The 20,625-nt window shown below is 42.6% G+C and overlaps 2 protein-coding genes across 2 annotated transcripts in view; one reads left to right on the forward strand and one right to left on the reverse strand.

Annotated features, from left to right (window-relative positions):
- Positions 1–5,361, reverse strand: part of CA1 (carbonic anhydrase 1) — a 104,910-nt gene extending 99,549 nt beyond the window's left edge. The window contains exon 1 of the mRNA XM_046642222.1: positions 5,297–5,361. The gene's annotated coding sequence lies outside the window, so the exon portion shown is untranslated. The remainder of the gene's footprint in view (positions 1–5,296) is intronic.
- On the forward strand, positions 4,831–20,103 carry CA2 (carbonic anhydrase 2). The gene is made up of 7 exons (XM_046642220.1): positions 4,831–4,967; positions 6,018–6,215; positions 14,241–14,359; positions 14,829–14,921; positions 15,901–15,963; positions 17,841–17,996; positions 19,309–20,103. The coding sequence occupies exons 1-7, from the start codon at positions 4,934–4,936 to the stop codon at positions 19,426–19,428; spliced, it is 783 nt and encodes a 260-aa protein (XP_046498176.1). The 5' UTR covers positions 4,831–4,933; the 3' UTR covers positions 19,429–20,103.
- The last annotated feature ends 522 nt before the right edge of the window (positions 20,104–20,625 follow it).

A 20,625-nucleotide genomic window follows, 5' to 3' on the forward strand; every position in this document is an offset into this window, starting at 1 on the left:
AGAATCGGAACTCAAGCCAGTCTTCTTACAAAGTTGCTTCCCCTTGCACAACTGGCTGCCTCTTTACAATGACAAGAATCCCAGTGGTGCAGCTGACACACCAGGCGCCACGCTACTTTATAACTAAATCCACTTAACACTCGCAACAACCCTGGGTGATCTTATTACTTGTCAGATGCGGAAACGGAGGCTTGGGGAGGTTCTGTGGAGGGTAGGTCCTAGAAGCTGAATGCAAACTCACAGAACCCCAGCTCCTGGCCGCTGCCGGCTGCTGAACCCATGCTGTGGTAGAGGAATGGCAAGAGTCTCAGAGGCCCAGAGGAAAGCCAGAGCCCGGATTAAATGCCTTATAGGTCAGAGAGAGGAGTTTAGATCTTCTTGTGAAGGGTCATTTTCAGGCGGCCGAAGGCAAGGAAATGGGGGAGTAGCAAGAAGCATTCTGGGAACTTCCACTCACTTCTTCCTCTGTAAAATAAGGAATCAGACCAGATAATCTCTAACCTCCTTTTGTTCTGAAATACTATATTGATCCAGTTTACATCACTCCCTTCTCTACAATGTCGCAGTGGCGTCTCTGTGCAGTCAGTACAAAATGCTTCCCTAGCATCATGGTTTGCCTGCCTCTGACCTCACCAGTCACAAGCTTTTCTGTTCGAGAAATGTCCTCCATTGGGACCTTTACACTTACTGTTTCCTCTGCCTGAATTCTCCTTCCCCAATCTTTCCTTAATGGTTCCTGAAACGTCACTTCCTTCAAGAGGTCTTCCAGGACTACTGCATCTAAAGTAACGTGCCCTCCCTCCTTGTTTTCTCTCTCATTCCCATTTTATTTTCCCCATGCCAATTACCACTGTTGGAAATTCACTTTTTTGTTGCTTATTCATTTATTGTACACAACCCCCATCCATCCCCATGTAAGCTCCCTGAGGGGAGGGATCCGGTTGTTCTGGTTCGCAGTAGTAGCCCCGTGAACGTAATAGTACTTGACAGATTTGCTGAATGAATGAACGGACAGAAGACTACAGCTTTGATAATGATAACGAACATTCATCAAGCTCTAATTATTGTGCTGGGCTGCGTCCTGTACACCAACTATATCCTGCACACATTGTATCCTCACCACAGCTCCACGAGGTCGGTATTATCATGATCCTAACTTGACAGACAAGGAAACGGAATCTTTGCAAGACCAAACAATTTGCCCCAAGTCAGAGAACCAGTAAATTAGCCCAGATTCAAAACAAGAAAGTCTAATTTGAGCGCAATGCTATTGTTAACCGACTGGCTTCTGTAAAGAGAAACTGCTGCTAACCCCGTTTGGATCAGTGGCCCCATAATTTCAAAGAGCATTACTCAGATAGTTACTGCTATGTCCTGGGGCTCAGGCTAGATAATGCTGACAGGTCCCCAGGATACAGGGGTGAATAATGTGATACAGTTCCCGACCCCAGGGGGCTCAGCTTAATAAGAAAAACAAATACGCAAGTGTGCTACAATGGATGTCTGCACGACCCAAACCTTGTGCTGCTGGAGGCTCCTTCTTCTTAATTGTCCCCGTGAACCTCGCCCAGGTATTTAATTTTGCATTCATTACATTATATTCTAACCACTTAGCACTGTCTAGGAGGAACTGACCAGCCGTCATTTACTGAGCGCCTTCCTGTAGCAGGTGATTTCCACATGGTCAATAACCAAGTCCTTACAGCAACCTGCGGAGGGCCGTAATTATTCCTACCTCACCAATGGGCAGCCGACAGCTGATGGGGTGCTGAATTATGATGTGATGGTTGCAGGGCAGCTTCTGATAAGAATGCACTATTACAAATATTGGGACAGAGCAATGTGTGTACAAAGACCCATGGGGGCCCTAAGAAGGAAGTGGCTGCCAGACACTTCCTTTAATACTACGATTGTAACAAACGGGAGACTATCTGGCTTTTTAGTATCTTATTAGTTTTGTAGTTTCAACGTTTAATAGACCACATATATCTCACTTTGTAAAATATATTAACAGGGGCTGGCCCCATGATTGAGTGGTTAAATTCACACGCTCTGCTTTGGCAGCCAGGGTTTGCAGGTTTGGATCCTGGGCACAGACCTACACGCCACTCATCAAGCCGTGCTGTGGCAGCAGCCCACACAGAAGAACTAGAAGGACTTATAATGGGATGTACAACTATGTAGTGGGGCTTTGGGGAGGAAAAAAAAAAAGATTGGCGACAGACATTAGCTCAGGGCTAATCTCCAAAAAAAATATATTAACAGTATCTTTACTTTTGGGGGAAAAGCAAATACTTTTCCATTTTACTTTATACTTTTACCAAGATTAATATGTTAGAAGCTTTTTAATTATAATCATTAGAACACAGATTTCAAGATTTTTATATTATATTTTCCTGATATACAGCCTGTCATTTTTCCCTTCTGGGGCAGAAAAAAGTACCTTTCTTCAGGCACTGTACGGTTTCTTTCTTTAGAATTATTCTTAAATGAACCAGCCCTTCCCTCTAGTAGAAACACAGGTGCATGATAAAAAAATTACTATTTTTATTTTTAAAAACCCAGTATTAGGTAGTCTCTTGCATGTGACTCAGTCACAACCACTTGCTAAGAAATAAAGTTCGATTCTGAGTGACCGACATGAAGGCACAAAGCCATCACCATCATAAAAAACAAAACAAACTGAAAACTGGACAGATAATAAGACAATCACCGTAATACAAACAATGTTTAAAAAAACCATTAGGATCTCCGCTGAGCATCCGAAAGTGAGCTGCTCTCGGCCCTGCTGTGAGCATGTGACATTCCCCAACAGCAGCTCTGTGGGGAGAGTCTGCTCCACAGAGAATTAGCTCATTTTCTAGAAGGGAGAGAAGGGGGAAACTTGAATAATAAGAATCTATTTGGTGAACTGCAGTTTGAAGTTTTAGAGATAGTTAATCATCAAACTCTCCTATGACCTGCATGTTAGTAAAGCCACAATCCAGCTTCCCAGAGAATGAGAGACAAAGATCGCAGCCCATCGACCAGCCTGGCTACTCTCCTGGGGTCTTCAGAACCCACCTTACATCCATGGACTTGGTACTGAACTCTCAGCACTTACCAACAACAGCAAGGTCCTCTCCCTCGGAATTAAGTAAATATTTGAAAATTATGCAAAGAATTCAGATTCTTTCACTGGGCCCCACAAGAGACTCTGCAGCTACAGAAACACAAATCAAAGGTTCTTCTTCACATGAACTACATCTTGTGATGGTCCTAGAAACCGAAAATAGCTCATTGCTACTCTTCTGCCTAAGAATTCACTGTGACATTAACCAAAAGAGCCCCCCCTGATGCACACACATAGATACATGCTTTTCTAGAGTCTTAGGACAAGAACAAGTAAATCCAATTATGAATCATATTTATTTGTGTGGAATTGACTGAAATAAATAGAAAACGATGATTTTGAGATCAACATTGCAAAAATTTACACTAATGTGATAATTTATCCTTTTGTTTCTCTACGTAAGTAATATGATGTCAAGTCTGACACCATCGCATGAAACTGCATCTTGCTTCTCCAATTTTAACTCTACTGCTCTGCTCTCAAAGATCACAGAGAGCCACAGGACAGAAAATCCTCCACCCCTTTTTGTGGCAAAGTCCCTTGAAGGAAATGAATTCTGTCCCCACCTCAAAACAGCCCTGACTTATCTGTCAGCTACCATGAGGACAATGCCTCAGGCCCACAGCACTTTCAGATGTCCACGAAGGTATTTTCTTTTAAAATCAGAAGGAAAAAAATGGACATTTAGGTCAAAGAAAATGTTTAAATATATCTTATTAGGATAGTAATCTTTACATCAATACAGCCATAAATAGGTGTGTGTGTTATGAAGATGGGGGCTCATAAAGGCAGAATGCATGGGGCACAGGTTGGTCATAACGCTGCCTTGTCTCAAAATTCTTTTGAATTCCTTCCTAGGTATGCCAGATGCCAAGTTTCCTTTATCAGCCAAGGAAGCTTCTCACATTTTGCAAGGAATTTTCTTTTACCCGATTCCTCTGACAAAAGTGACTTTTTTAGAAGTTTTGATAGTTTTAAATCAACATGTGCTCAACTGGGAAGTCTATCCCCCCAAAGTTAATTTTTTAAAGAAAAGAAGGAAGGTAGGAGGAGATGAGCACTTTGTATGAGACCTCACGGCTTGCAGGGAAATGCAACCCGCACGCTGGCCTCCACCGGGGCCGCCTCGCCTCTCCCGCTCTGTCCGCGGCCGGCCAGCAGGGGGCGCGCGGCCCTCAGCTCTCCAGCGCCGCAAGGACCGTAGCCCTATTTGCCCCAAGGTCACAGCTCCTGACCGAGCCTGCCAGCCTCGGGCCGCGGACACCGGGAGGAAGCCCTCCGCGCTGGAGCCCCCGGCGCGAGCGGGCCGATGGGGCGAGGCGGGAGGGCTCCGAGGCCGGGGATGCGATCACAATGGGGCCAGAGGATGAAAGGCACCGGGGGCACGGGGCCCGAGCAGTCCGCGCCGCCGCCAGACTCCGCGCCCCGGAGGGGGATGGGGTGCGCGTAGACGCTCCGCAGCCCCACTTGGACCCAGCAGCCCGGGAGCCGCCGCCGCGCGCAGGGAGCTCGGGGCCGGTGCCCGCGCGGGGCCCCGGAGCCCGGGCCGCGGCCGAGGGGGGCGCACGGCGGGAGAGGAGCTCCCGAGCCGGCCCAGCGCCCGCCGAGAGGGCGCCCTCCCCGCCCCCGCGCCTCGCCCGGCACCTCCCCTCGCCGCTCGGGTCCACCCGGGCCCCCTCCCTCGGGCCGCCCCCGAGCACCAAGTTGGCGGGAGCCTATAAAAGCCGGTGACGGCGCGACCCGCGGACACACGGTGCAGGCGCCCGACAGCCGCCGCTACACTGGCGCCAACTCCTGTCCTGCCCGGACCAGCGCGCAACCATGTCCCATCACTGGGGATACGGCCAGCACAACGGTGAGTGCGGGCGGCGGGCGGCGGCGGCGTCCCGCATCCCGCATCCTGCATCCCGCATCCCGCATCCCGGGCCCGGCCCCGAGCGCCCGCACCTGCCGTTTACCGCGGAAGCCCGCGTCTCCCCGTGCGGCGCCCCATCGCCCAGCCCGGGGCCGCTGTCGAGGAACGCCCGCGTCCCCGCGGCGCGCAGGGCCCGAGGGAGGACCAGACAGTCCCTCCCGGGTCACGCACGAGCCGGACACCAGCCAGCTGGACCTAGGAGGAAGCGAGGAAGGGTTGCAACCCCAAATTTTAGTTGTTGATGGCAGAGAAATTAGGGGATCCCTTACCCCCACACGCTGCATTTTCTGCACCACCTGTGGCTGAGCTCTCGGCACAAACTGCCCCGGGGGCATTTTCTTGGGCTGGTTTGAATCCATTGCGCTCATTTCTGAGTTTTCCATTCATCTCTCCACTTCTAATGCTGGGGGTCACCAGGAACCTGACTTTCTCATGGCCGCATATCTGGGCTCTCCGGAGCCAACAGATGCCAGAGGAAGACGTGTGTGGCACATCTTTGGGGGTTTGGGGCTTCCCAGGTGGTGGGGATACTGTCCATCAAAAGAGGGGTGCCCGCCTGAGCAGAGACTGCCCTGACATCTAGGAGGAAGACGAGAGGGCGGAATCCCAGGCTGCGGGATTGTTGGACATGAGCCTGCATGTTGTAAATCCCAACCACAAGCCCAATTTCAGTTGCTCCATTTCGGTAAAACCAGCGTAACATACAGAACACAGGTGTTGATGTGGCGCTCACTATTTGTCCTAAAAGCTCTCTGTATATTGATTCTAATTCTCACAACAACCTCTATCAGGTAGATGTTATTATTACCCCCATAGTACAAATGGGGAAACTGAGGCACAGGGTGAGTATTTTTCCAAAGGTTATTCGGCGGAGTGGGGCCACCAAAATTCAAACCGAGCAGACTGGCTCCAGACTCCTTGCCCTTTTTTAGGGGTCTGGATGTGTCCTTCCCCACACTGGGGGATTCACACGTCTCTTTCCAACCCCAGGACCCGAGCACTGGCATAAGGACTTCCCCATTGCCAAGGGACAGCGCCAGTCCCCTGTTGACATCAACACCAAAGCGGCTGTTCATGACGCTGCCCTGAAGCCTCTGGCTGTTCACTACGAGCAAGCGACCTCTCGGAGAATTGTCAACAACGGCCACTCTTTCAACGTGGAGTTTGATGACTCCCAGGACAAAGCAGGTCAGTGTTGAGAAAGGAACTCGTGCCTTTTAGCTGGTGACTCTGCTTTTCCAGCTAAAGGGAGGAATCAGGAGCAGTGGCAGGAAACCCCTTGAATGCTGGTTAATCCCAGTGCTCTGAGATGCCACTCTGATCCTCTTCATCAGGTTCCAGACTCTGAGAACTAGGCTAATTGCTCTGAGGTGGCCTGGGGCTGTTTCTCCCTTGTAAAATTCCAGGTTTCTAAGGAGGGCATTGAATAACAGTGATATGCCTGTGAAAAGTCGCAGGAGGCAAGATCCCCTGGCAATGAAGGATGAGGTTTGCAAAAAAATCAACTTTTAAGATTCTTTCTAAAATATTTGTTTTCCAGAATTGATGCCTGTCCAATAAAAAGTACATGTTGGTATGATCTTCCAGGCAGTGGTGAGAAGAGTGAGGAAAATCTGACAATTTAAAATCCTGAGATTCTCGGAAGTGTCGTATTTGTGAATATTTTCTCGGCGTTAGGCTAGTGTGATAAAGGTGGCAGTATAACTTGGTATTTACCCAGAAATTCATGCCACAGATGAAGATGTCTTAGTGTTGGTGGACATACCTGGCCCATTGCTGACAAAACCAATTGCCATAATTTGTTTGTGGTAGAGCTGTTTACAGGACGCCTACTGAATGGGGCTTTTTTCTTGTTTAGAAAGAGGAGAACAATTCCAGTCAGTCCTAGTAACAGCCTTCTTTGCCCACTGGTCCATTTAATTGCCAAGTGTCCTATTTTCCTGAGGGCCTTCCCCTGAAGGTCATTGAGTGAATGGAGCTACAAACACATTGTGTGTGGTGCTATGGGAGTGACGGGAGCATTGGGACAACATGAGAAAAGACAGAGAAAGCATTCAATCATGCTGTCAGAATTTTGGAGTAATGACCTATAGTACTAATATATTATATAAATGCAGTTATAACCATCATAGTCAAGTTGACTGTTCTTTTCCAGTAGCTATCCAATGTATTCAGTAGTTTTGAAAAAATTGTTCTTTCTGCCACCCTCCCCCCCCCCCCCCCCCCCCCCCCCCCCCCCCCCCCAGCTTCTAAAAACATTTGGACACTTGGCTTTCTGAAGTAGTGATTCTGGAAGACAATTTGAAGCAGGATAATGGGCAGATCATCTGAGCACTGTTTTCAACCTATCTGTGTCCTGTGTGTACCTCACCCCAGTACGCACGCATATACACATGCACACACACAACATTCTGGCAGAGTATCATGATTTATTAGACTTAGATTATTAGACTTAGAAGAATATTTTCATGCAAGTCACTCCTTCAGTGATTCTGCTGCATTGCCTTCCCAAGCACGCCTCCCACTCCAAAGAAACCATGGTCAAATGATTAAATATAAGGGAAACAATTTCTTTCCATCACGTAAAGAATACTATGTATTTAGATTATATTATGTCAAGGGCAAAGTCTTGGCCATATTGTGCACATGGAAAGGATGCTATAAAATTTCATGTTTAGCTATTTAAAAAACAAAAGAAGTAAGCTACTTTAGTCTTTAGCTGTCAACTTTTTTTTTTAAGAGACACAATGAATGTATGTTTCAGTGCTGCCAGTGAAATCATTGTTTTCAATGGATGTAATGTCCGCTAATTATATACCTCATTGGATGCTACAGAGAAATTGGGTGCTTAAAGTCTTTTTTTGGAACAATGAGGAAACAAATATCTGATAAATGGAACCAAATGAGGCAACTCCCTGTATTCCTTACAAATTTGATGCTGAAATAAATTGTTCCAGTAATATATATTACCGGAAAGTGGATTTTAGCATTTAGTCTGATGGCTGGGAGCACAGACGGGGGTCAGACCGACCTGGGTTCAAGTGCCAGCTCTGCTACTAACTAGCTTGGTGGTCCTGGGAATGGTAGGAACTTAATCTCTGTAAGTTTTAGTTTTCTTGACTGTGAAATTGGAGTAGCAGTAGTGTCTGCCATGAGGAAGGATTAAATGGGACAGAATAGATGCACCTAGGTCAGTGCCTGGCACATAACAGTTCCTCAATAAATGACCACTGCTGTTTGTCCAGTCCACAGCCATTTGTCTGACTTTATTAGTCAATTGCTGTAGCTATTGCACTCCTGATAAGACTTTTTTTTAAAGATTTGCCCTGATCTAACATCTATTGCCCACCTTCCTCTCTTTTTTTTCCCCCTCCTCAAAGCCACAGTACATAGTTGTATATTCTGGTTGTAAGTCTTTCTAGGTCTTCCATGTGAGCCGCTGCGACAGCATGGCTACTGACAGACAGGTGGTGTGGTTCTGCGCCCGGGAACTGAACCCGGGCTGCTGAAGTGGAGCATGACGAACTTTAACCACTAGGCCATCAGGGCTGGCTATCTGATGAGATTTTTGAAGAAAGTTTTCAATTCGTTTAAAGATCACTTCCCATCACTTGATGGTATTTTAAGATTTTATTTTACTATGTTCCCAATCATCCCTTTTATCACATTAAAGTATGTCCTGATTTTATATATGACGTTATTATATATTTATACACTTTACCATGAATATATCAACTTCTGGTGGATTTCTACATGAGCAGTAACTCATCAGAGCTAGCCACATTTTCTAACTACTTCTTCTGGTGAATAACATACATTATTAAAGCAACTGGCTGTGTTTAGATTGTGAAACAGATGAAAACCAAGGCATTTCAATGGGGGCTCAAACCCATGTCTTAGGGACACGTGTGTTATTCACCTAGTTCTTATACCAAAAAATGCTTACTAACACCAATTAAATGAAAGATAAGCTGGGCATCATGAGGGTAGGATGGAGTCTTGGTCGCTCTGCTCTATCCCCAGAGCCCTTTGCTGGGGATACCTACAGTAAAAAGACCTAGACAGGACAGACACTGACAGTGACTTTGACAAGTGCAACAGGAAGGCCTCCACGGAACTGTGGAAGTTTGCAGAAGGCTCAGGAGTTGGCCTGAGTAAGTCAGGAAAGACTCTAGGGTAAATAAGGCTTACGTTGAGGCTTGAAGGGTTTCAGTGTCTTGGAGGAGACGCAGGCCGAGGGAAGTGGGAGGGTCCAGGGGCCTGGCGAGAGCTCCGTGTGTTCTCCAGACGGGCCAGGAGGCTCCATGAAACAAGGGGGGCAGTGAACGTTAGGCAGACTCCTCTCCGTGGCGTATGAAAGACTCCTTTGTAATTGTGCCCGTACTGCTTCAACATTTCACCTGTTTTGGTTAAACAAGGAAGCATTTTTTTTTTCCTAGAATGAAGAATATGTTAAATGTTGATATTAAGCGAAAACACATCTACAGAATAAAAAAACAAAACGATCATACCCTGCAGAGAAACCCCTTTGAGACTTTCTTTTAAGATCCTCGAGTTAGAACAAGTGGTGCAGATACTCCGGTCAAACCCGCTTAAAATAAACACGAAGAAACAGAATGCTGAAGAGGTTAAGGAGCTTGCTGGCGGGCTCCTTCCTAGTTTGTTGGAGTGTGGCTAAAGGACCATCACTTAGAAAGAGAAGTTGAATACGAATCTTTGAATGATAGCCATAGTTAGCATTTAGTGTGTGCGTACCATGTTTTAAAAAACTGACAGACTTTTGTGTACGCTTCAGCCTAAAAATAATTTATTCATTGGTCACTCAATTGTTTTAGATCAACAGTTTAACATCTCTTTTTGTTAGGAGTTATTTTTATGTTGTTAACATTTTTGGATATTCTTTACCATTTCTTTTCTACATTTAAATGCTTCAGTTCACTTACTTTTTTTTTTCCTCAGTGAGATTTCAGTCTTCTGGAACTTCTTACAGATCCAGATTTTCAAAAATCTCAAATGTTATCTTATTCCCAAACTTAAATACTGGAGTGTGAGGAGCTGAGCTGGTAGAATTTATTACTATGTTTAAGCTTGAGAGAATTCTTTGTAAATGTGAAGTTAATGGGCTTTAACTAGATGATTGAGTTAAAGCTCTCATCAATCTTCGAAATTCCTTTAAAAATAAACCACCTTAAATTAATGAAAAGTTGTTAATCCTGTTAGTTTTTTTTTTTAATTATTAAAAAATACCTCTCTGTTTGAGATCTTTTATTACTAGATTTATTTGGGAGAAAAGAATAGTAGTCAAATTATTAACTCCTACCAACTTATTAACTTTTATTAATGAGTTTGAAATTCTCCTGCTTTACTGCAAAGTTAGAGGCAAATAGCATTGAAAGAACGATGCCCGCATTACTGGGCCAACCCATATACAACTCTCATGTCATTTCGAGCAGACCGTTGTCTGGATGATGGAGTGGATGTTCCTACTTGAGGTCTGCTGGATTTGTAGGACATGCTATTGAAGCTTGACAATTTTCCTCCCACAAACAGTCATAAGTTAAAAGGAAGCATAACAACAAGAAACGAAAGGACTTGTCATGCATACTGTGAATGTTGTGAGCACAACCCTCAACCCCCAAACCCCCAGAACCCTAAACCCTAAGCCCAAAACCCCAAACATTCTAAACATTGTATTTAATTACATTCATGTCAAGAGTTTCTTTTTTTACTCTTGGAGAATTGCCATATACCTGCAACTAACAGGAAACTTCTGTTCTCTTGAATTTTAGTTGTATTTACTGTAGTGAAAATAACAGCTAACCAGTTCACTCCTTTAAAAGAAATGGAATGTGGGCGTCTTTTTCTCAGATTTGTCTACATTGACATTCATTTCCTTAACTTTAGAGGGTAGCTTTAGGATTATTGGCTACTGCCAAAAAAAGCAAAACAGTAATGCCTGATTCAATAATTTTCAAATTATTCATAGAGAAGATTGTTCACCTGCTAGAAATGTGTGCTTTCAGTAGACTTAATTCATTTACTTCATTAGTGGGAACTCCCTTACATTTTAGTTTTAGACTAAGGATTATTGAGATAATTTATTTGTATTTTGGATTTAAGAGGGATTATTGACATTCACCAAGGTCTTTAGTTTGTTATTTGGATGCGTCTTATATTAAGTAGGAATAAAGTGATTAGGAAGGAAAACTTCAAAAATGTTAAATTTTCTAGTTTTTTAATTTGTAGAAGTAGTCTGATTTATTTCAATATTACTAGAGTGAATCTCTGAATTTTCACAAATAACATATAATCTACATAATATTCCCAAGTAATATGTATAGGAAGACAGATTATAATGTTATATTTCGTGTTTATTTTGTGTTTCTTTTGTCTTTTTGTTCTTTTGTGGGTTTTTTTGGTGAGGAAGATTGGCCCTGAGCCAACATCTGTTGCCAATCTTCCTATTTTTGCTTGAGAAAGATTGTCCCTGAGCTAACATCTGTACCAATCTTCCTCTATTTTATATGTGGGACACCTGCCACAGTGTGGCTTGACGAGCAGTGCTAGGTCGGTGCCCGGGATTTGAACCTGCAAACCCTGGGCTGCCAAAGTGGAGCATGTGAACTTAACTACTATGCCACTGGGCGGGCCCCTTAATTTTGTGTTTTATATATATAATATGCATAACTGATGGCAGATCATGAAAATTAGAATCAGCTGGAGCAAGAGCTCCACCTCTTAATTTTGGATTTAAATTTGGATTTAAATTAAGTTTGGGGAGTCCTGAAAAAGACATCCAAGTGGAAAACCTGTATGTACCTCCATCCCTTGTGGAACACATTTCTATGGTGCAATACCTCACTGACTCTTCAGAGCCCCACTAACATGGCTTAGTTTTACAGAGAAAAGAATATGCAGTCAGCAATTTCTGCTATTTTTTAAAATTATTTTTGTGTTAGAAAAACAGATTTCATTCTAAACTGGGATAGTTTAGAAAATGGCGTGTAGCCATCAAAATAAATGAATAAATAAGTAGGTATGCAATATAGTGTAAGCTCCTTATCTTTCAACCAAATGTCATCTTTTCTATTTATCAAAAAAGACGTATGCTACCTTTATTCAAGTATGGCAATTTATTATTATAACAATGTTTTTGAGGGACTTCATTGACTAAACTCCATGCTAAGAATTTGCTGAGAAATAACCAACTACCTGAAGAAGACTAGAAATTTCTGTTTTTTGTAGCAATTAAGCTTTAAGAATTTAATAACCTTTCCTAATTACAATGGGCTTCTAATCTGCATAGCCACCCAGCTTTATTTTAACAGGAGCTAAAACAGGTATCTGATAACAATAGATTAGCACTGAATGTGTTTAACCACTGAACCCCAAGCGTTTCTTTTTTTAGTATTAGCAAGCTTTGTTTAATAAAGGCTCATATACACTCTCGCTTAATTCTAAATGTTCTCTGAAGTAAGTAAGTTAGGTTGGAATCTTAAGATCTGCAAGGAAGTGAATAAGAAGTAGAAATAGCAATAAGCTTTATTATCTTTAAAATTTAAGATTCTGATATGATTTTTCACAGGGGAAAGGAGATACATTCAGAAAGATCACTTATCTCAAATGATTAATATAGTTTTTTTTAAACTAATTTTAACGCTTGGTAGAATTAATGATGTTACAAATGGTTTTATAATCAGTCAGCTAGCTAGTAGCTTTAAAAAGTTATAATAAAGCAATTAATTTCAGTATCAGTTTATTTCATAAATATATATTTTGTTTTAAGGGTATATCATTATGAAAAATGGCAATTCTTTCATGTTTTAAAAAAGCCTATTTTCTGGGGATTAGGCTAATTCTTTCCTTACAGAATCATCAGATTAAAAGAAAACTTTTACGATAAGTTGTTTTTAAGTTTCAAGAGATCTGATTTTATCAGGATACATCCAAATTCATGTTTCTTAACAGATCTGTAATATGACACTATTTATAATTCGCTCTTTTTCTTTTTCATTCTTCTTTTTGTCTCCTGGCCTATTGTCAGGCAAAGCTGGCAGCCAGAGGCTCTATCAGGAGCCCTCGAAAGGCCCCACCTCCTGAATGTCCCCAGCCAGCTTCATCTTTTCTCTGAATAGACAAAGGGGTGTTGCTACCATCTCAGCACGTTTAGGTGAAGTTGAGCGAACAAACTTTGTTGTAACAAGGACTTTGTCTCTCCGTTTTGAAAGCCGTAGTTTGGGCTCATTCTTTATGGAATTGTAAACCAAAGCTAATAAAATACACTCACAGCCACAGATGGTTTCATCCCAGTTCTGGAGAAATAAAGTTGAAGTGGTAGAACTAAACTAATTTTAAAAGCTTTTAAATATATTGGTTAAATCCCATCAATACATATAAGTTAGATAAAAATTTTTTTGGAGGGAATGGGGGAATCAGTGATTTCATACTATTTTAATCCCTCCCCCCTTTTTTTTTGAGGAAGATTAGCCCTGAGCTAACGTCTGCTGCCAATCCTCCTCTTTTTGCTGAGGAAGACTGGCCTGAGCTAACATCCATGCCCATCTTCCTCTACTTTAACGTGGGACGCCTGCCACAGCGTGGCTTTTGTCAAGCGGTGCCAAGACCTCACCAGGGATCCGAATCGACGAACCCTGGGCCATCCAAGTGGAACGCTCAAACTTAACCGCTGTGCCACCGGGCCAGCCCTTAATCCCCTCTTAAGACACAAGTCATTAATTATCTACAGATAGACCGTAGTCTAAGGATGTGTTTCCTAGTGTTGATTTCACTGTAACAAAGTTGCATTAATACCAGAATGGGCAAGCAGCTGCACAGCGCTTCTTCAGGGATTCAGAGAGGACTTAGTGGTTCCTAGAATTTCCTCTCTGAACCTGAACCTGTGACTCCAGAACAGACCCAGTCCTCAGAAGACAGACGGGACAAGCATCCATCCTTCACCCTACACAAGTGAGGGAAAACGAAATGATCGTGCTCAGCACCATAGACTCAAGCTGAGTGTGGATTTAATTTTCACAGAGTAAAAATATTGCTTCAGGCATAAATTTAGTATTGTAAAAAGAGATTAAAGATTGTAATATTTAGTAGTGTGGGTTTCATGTGCAGATGCATGTACGAGTGTGTGTGTGCATATATGTAAATGTGTATATATATGTATGCACACACACATATATACATGTATTTTTAAAATTTCAGTGCTGCAAGGAGGACCCCTCACTGGCACTTACAGGCTGATCCAGTTTCACTTTCACTGGGGCTCGTCTGATGGACAAGGTTCTGAGCATACTGTGGACAAAAAGAAGTATGCTGCGGAGGTAAGATATACTCTTTTTCTCCCAAAGCTTAATTTTGTAGATTCAACTCAAACCAAGCGAGCCACTGCTTTTACAAAGGACCTTTGCATTTGCTTCTTACAACCTTTATTTGTGATTTTACAATTGATGCCACAAAACCTCCTCTGTGACCTCCACAGACACCATGGGCACAAAGTGAACAAATTCAAATGGGAAGATCCTGTTTTAATGTAAATCTACAAATAAGATTTGCGTCTTCCTTCAAAACTGTGCAACCTTTTGTCTTGGAGTTGTTGATGAAATCGCTTGCTATTATGCCAAGTAGTGGATAATTAGAATTAAAACGAAAGGAAAGTTTATATTTAAAATTACCCACATTTTCACTTTTTTAGTAACCTCTAGCTATGAAGAAAAGATCACTGGATAAAATCTGGAGGCTCCTATTCTGTAAATCCTTCACTCTTTGTGGTTTTGTCTCCTCTTGCTTTAGCTTCACTTGGTTCATTGGAACACCAAATACGGGGATTTTAGAAAAGCTGTGCAGCAACCTGATGGACTGGCTGTTGTGGGTGTTTTTTTGCAGGTTAGTTGATGGCCTAATTCTTTTTTCCCCCCCTGTTTTCAAGAAAGATTAACCAGACAGAACATTCATAACAAACAGGACATTCTACAAAGAGCCCAGGAAATGCCTTTGGCTCCCAAGTATTTTCAGAGATAATTTCCCCTTCACATCTGCTGGTTGTGATGGAGATGGAAGACAAGGAGAATATTTGAGAGGTATTTACTAGGTACATGTGGAATGTGATATGAGAATGTTCTATGACATACTTCAGATGACTACTAGTCTTTTTTCTTCAACCTTAAGATAGATAGTACTATTTCACAAAAGACGATGTTAAATTTAGATCAAGTTTTGGAGGTGAAGGACAGTGACTCCATATAGGTTGAGCTGCCCCCTACACAGTTGTAAAGCGAGTGAAGAAAGGTCTGGGCTGAAGATTCGTGGGCCCCAAAATCATATGTCGAGATAGAAGCTACAAGTGTATATGAAATCATCCAAGGAAAGCATGAAGAGGAGATGATAAAGCTGCTGAGTGAGCAACCCTGAGAGACAGCAAACCCTAAGGCATTTAAGTCAGTGGGAAAGATGCTAATTAAATGACTAAACAGGAATACAAGAGTCAAGGGAGGTTCAGGAGGCTGAGGGGCAGAAGGAAAGCCAAGAGAGGAGAGAATTTTGAAAAGCAGGGAAGATAGTGTAACATCATGCAAGGAGATTAAGGTAAGTACTTGAACAGTGTTGGCTGTGGCAGTTGGAGGTCATTGGTGACATTTGAGAGGGTAGTTTCACGGGAACCATAGGGGCAGAAGCAGAGGGAGTTTGTCAGAGAAAGTAGGGAAGTCCGTGGCGCCGATGTAATCAAACCAAGACGGATGGATGTCACATCGCGAGTGGTGGATTTAGTTCACCATTTGGAGAAATTTATGCTAGAGTTGCCCGGTTCAAAACTGGTGTGGTACCAACTGGAATACAGTGTCTTGTCCCTCGTGTCTTTCTATAGGTTGGTGGTGCTAAACCAGGCCTACAGAAAGTCCTTGATGTGCTGGATTCCATTAAAACAAAGGTACGATTGAATTTTCTGCCACCTCAGTAGGGTACTTATTTTCCATACCCCACAGGTTTTGGAAAGTTCTTTTGATCCAATTGAGTAGTCTCCGTTTGATAGATGGTATTTGGATGAGTGGTTAATAAAGGTAAAATGTTGCCTATATATATATTTAACTTTTCTTCATCCGAAAGTTGATCCTAACACTAGTATAATTTTAAGACGTACTTATTTAATTTGCTTCCCATCATTTGAACATTCATATACAAGAATCAGAGAATCTCATGATTGCAAAAAGGCTGAAAGATCATCTGGTCAAATTGTTCTCTCATTCATGCAGTAGATATTTATTGAGTGCTTAGTACCTGCCAGTCACTTTGTTTACCCGGGAAGTACAATGGTGAGCATGTCGAATAAGGCCCTGCTTCGTGAAGATTTATATTCTATAACCCCTTTGAATTCCTCCATCTCAGGTTTAAGTCCTCTGAGGTCACTGAGCATCTGCTTAAATACTGTAGTCACCGGGGCAGCCCTGGCTGTCTAGAGCTCATCCTCGAATTGAAGCAGCATCTGTCTTCTGAAATGCTCACCTGTTACTCCCAGCTTGATCCCTTTGAATCGTATAGAATGAACCTGATCTGAAAACACTGATTAGAAAAGATATATGCACCCTCATGTTCCTTGCAGCATTATTTACCATTGCGAAGACATGAAACAACCTAAGTGTCCACCAACAGGTGAATGGATAAAGAAAATGTGATGTGTGTGTGTGTATATATATATATATATAGTGGAATGTTATTTGGCCATAAAAAAGAATGAAATCTTGCCATTTGTGACAACATGGATAGGCCTTGAGGACGTCAGGCTAAGTGAAATAAGTCAGACAGAGAAAGACAAATACCACATGAACTCACTCATAGAACAAGCTCATAGATACAGAGAACAGATTGGTAGTTGCCAGAGGTGGAGGATGGGAAGGTGAAATGGGTGAAAGAGGTCAAAGGGACAGATTTCCAGTTATAAAATAAGTAAGTCTTGGGGATGTAATGTACAGCCTGGTGACTGTAGTTATAATACTGTATTGCATATTAAGAGAGTAGATCTTAAAAGTTCTTACCAAAAGAAAAAACTCTGTAACTATGTATGGTGACGAATGTTAACTAGATTTATTGTGCTCATTTCACAATATATGCAAATATTGAATCATTACATTATATACCTGAGACTATTATAGTGTTGTATGTCAATTATACCTCAATAAAAAAAACCAATCTGACACCTCTCCCATATGACCCTGTTCTCTCTCTCACAGCCTTTCACCTACACCTGGGCTAATTATGTTTAGTTCCCTTTCGACTCAAATGACAGCTTTCTCTCTTTGCAACCGTCTTGTGGCCCTTCTGGTAACCACTCCTGTTTGTATCTGTTGCTTTAAAAGTGTGGTGTCCAGAACGGAAGACAGGTCTGTACTTTTGATCCAGCCGTCAGCTAGGATAGCATGACAGTTACCTCCCCATCAAGGATACTATATTTTTGTAACTGCAGCCTAAAGTTGCATCGTTTCAGTGGCAGTGGTTTCACTTTCAACACTGCCTGTGATGAGTTAATGACTTAATGGAAAATATAGGGGATTATTTTAGAGGACAAGATGAGAAAGAGACAGGTGAAAATAAGAGTCAGGTTCTCTTGCTCATATCTGCCAATCAGTGTTTCCAAGTCAAATACCTTCTGTTAATGTCTTTTTATTTTGTTTTCTGGTGAACGTGGCGGACCTCTCTTTACAAAGAAGCTTTTCTGGCTATCAGAGGGGAATATTCACGTGTCCTACTCTCCGGCCTGCCTCCTGCTCTGGGCGTGTGACATTTGTAACCCGTGTATTTGCCTTGTTCCAGGACAAGAGCGCAGACTTCACTAACTTTGATCCTCGTGGCCTCCTCCCTGAAAGCTTGGACTACTGGACCTACCCAGGCTCCCTCACCACCCCTCCTCTTCTGGAATGCGTGACCTGGATTGTGCTCAGGGAGCCCATCAGCGTTAGCAGCGAGCAGGTCAGTTTGCTGGAGAGGTGGAACCTTTAGTCCAGGCAGAGGAGCTGGCCTTTGGAGTTGGGCAGACCTGGGGTTTACCTCTCTTCCCGCTGGAGCTCGCTGTGGAGCTAGTGCCTGCAAGAGTGCTTAGCAAATAAACAGCTTTCAATAAATATTTGTTATTAGCTGTAACCTTAGGGAGTTAGTTTTACTGTGCAAAATTGGATAAAATTGAAGAGTAAATGAGAAAGGTGTCTGTCACCTAATCCTTTTTTGTAAGCCTTGAGGAAACCGAGGCCCAGAACGATGAGATTTCCTATTCAAGGTCACACAGGTGTGGGTGATCACGTCCGGCCTACTGCTCGCTCACAGAGCTTACTGCAGTTTTATTTACGTCAGAATACATTTCTGAATTCTGACAAAGGAGAGCGTTATCCCTTGGAGAAAAGATACCTATTAGAACTCACTTCAAGTGGCTTTAGCAGTGTAGACCAGACACCCTCACATTTCCCATACAATGGAGGTTGTGGTGTTCAAGTGATCAGTGCCTTGTGGTAACTGTGGTTGTGTGTATTACAGTAGTTGACTTGGATCCAGGCTGCCCTCGTGGAGGGTGACTGGGAACCGTTATTGGACCAAAGGGAGCAGGTTAAAAGCCATTGATTTTTGGGCTGCTACATTATTGCCCAAACCACCCTTCTGCGTTTAGGTCAAGTCTTGCTTAGGGAAAGGGAAGTACCACTTGGCAAAAGCAACCTCAAAGAATCAGGAGACTGGTTGGGGGCTGCCTGTGTCATGTCACTGGACCAGGGAACTGAAACGAGTTTCAAGCTGATAAAGATCAACCAACGACAAGGATTTGAGACCCCAACTTGGGCAGGTTCATTTCCGTGGTTCTATATGTTTAAGGAAAGATGCCAGCTGGTTCCTGGGCCCGGGGGCTTGCAGGTCCTGGACCACTTTATCTAATTGTACAAATGGGGCGTTTATCTTCCTTGGGGCGGGAAATGAAACTTTAATTTAGATCTAGAATTGTTATTAGTATTTTACGTCTCAGAAGTATTTTGTAGGCTTTTTGATGCTTGATTAGAAAATTAAAAGAGAAAAACACAAGCTCACTGAAAATTTCTTTCCAAATGACGGCAATGATTTTTGGTGTATTTTATAGAAACTGATTTGTATGTAAAAGCATACATATATAATCTATATGAGGTTATATATCTATTGGGAATCAAATTAAATTTTGAACATTAATACATGGTGCTGTGAATATTGGGGAATGTATTTTAAGATATAACACAAGCATGTAAGAGAATACTATTGTGTCTTTTAGCTGTTGAAATTCCGTAGTCTTAATTTCAACGCGGAGGGCAAACCTGAAGAACCAATGGTGGACAACTGGCGCCCGGCTCAGCCGCTGAACAACAGACAGATCAGAGCATCCTTCAAGTAGGATGGTCCCACAGCAGGGGCCACTTGATGAATCTCTGGGTTTTCCTTTAGCTGAACACAAATCTCCCTTGGTGACTTTGGGCCTGCCTGCTTTGCATCTGGTGTTCTGGACCCTTCATCTCTCACCTGATGTGCTTACTGATAAAATGTGAAGCGCTAGACCAATTGTTGTGCTTGACAGAATTGCCACGACCAGCGCTCTGCTCCCCGTAGTAGCCTTTTTGTAGCAGAGAATATGCTGTAAGGAACAGTGTCCGCAGCGTGTGGGGGGTGAGACCCACGCTCCGTCACTGAAAGGCTATTTTTAAAATATAGGAAAGTAGAATGCTTGAGTGCAAATCTAGGTCGTGAGAGAAATTGAGCCATGTAATGTAAATCAGGTCAAATAGTCATGATTCTGTGTAATGTAAATCAGATAAAATAGACGTTCATGATTCCAAGATGTTATATTAGAGAAAAATTTTAAAAGTCTTATATATTTGTAGCCATATTATCTTAACTATGAATTAGGTTGTAATTTAGTGACTTTTGAATTACAGAGATGTAAATGAAGTATTATCTGTAAAAATTGTTATAATTATAGTTGTGATACAGAGTATATTTCCATTCAGATAATATATCGTAACTTAATAAATTGTATTTTAGATATATTCTCTAATAAAATCCAGAATTCTAATTTGGGTTATTTTATTTTATGCTGGGCAGTGGGTAAAATGGAGGAGGAAACATCTACTTTTGTAATTCATATTAATTCGTTATTAATGAGCCTTGTAATTGCTTTACCCATAATGGAAGGAGTCGCCAGAAGAGGGAAAACCCAAAGGTCGCTTGCTCTTTGCCGAGCACTGTTGTAGGCACTTTCTGAGCACTCCCTCCCGTGGGCTTCGCATGGACTAGTCCTGCCAGGGAGAGAAGAACTGACTGTGTGAGAAGCAGCAAGGGGACAAAGGGGCAACTACCGAATCAGTATATATTCTCCTTGGGAAGGAAATAAAGGAAAACTCATTTTATTCAAAAAGAAAATTCAAGTGGTACCCAGAAGTGAAAGAGTAATTCGAATCCTAGCAAGGCAAATTATACCTATTAGAATTAGAAAGAAGGGTGAGCAAAGGAAATAAAAATCCCCCACGATTATGACTGTTTGGGATTTAGCTCCATGCCTGGACCCTGGGATGTTTGGCTGATGAGTTATTCTGGA

This window comes from Equus quagga, chromosome 16 (genome assembly GCF_021613505.1).
Source record: "Equus quagga isolate Etosha38 chromosome 16, UCLA_HA_Equagga_1.0, whole genome shotgun sequence".
Lineage (NCBI taxonomy): Eukaryota > Metazoa > Chordata > Mammalia > Perissodactyla > Equidae > Equus > Equus quagga.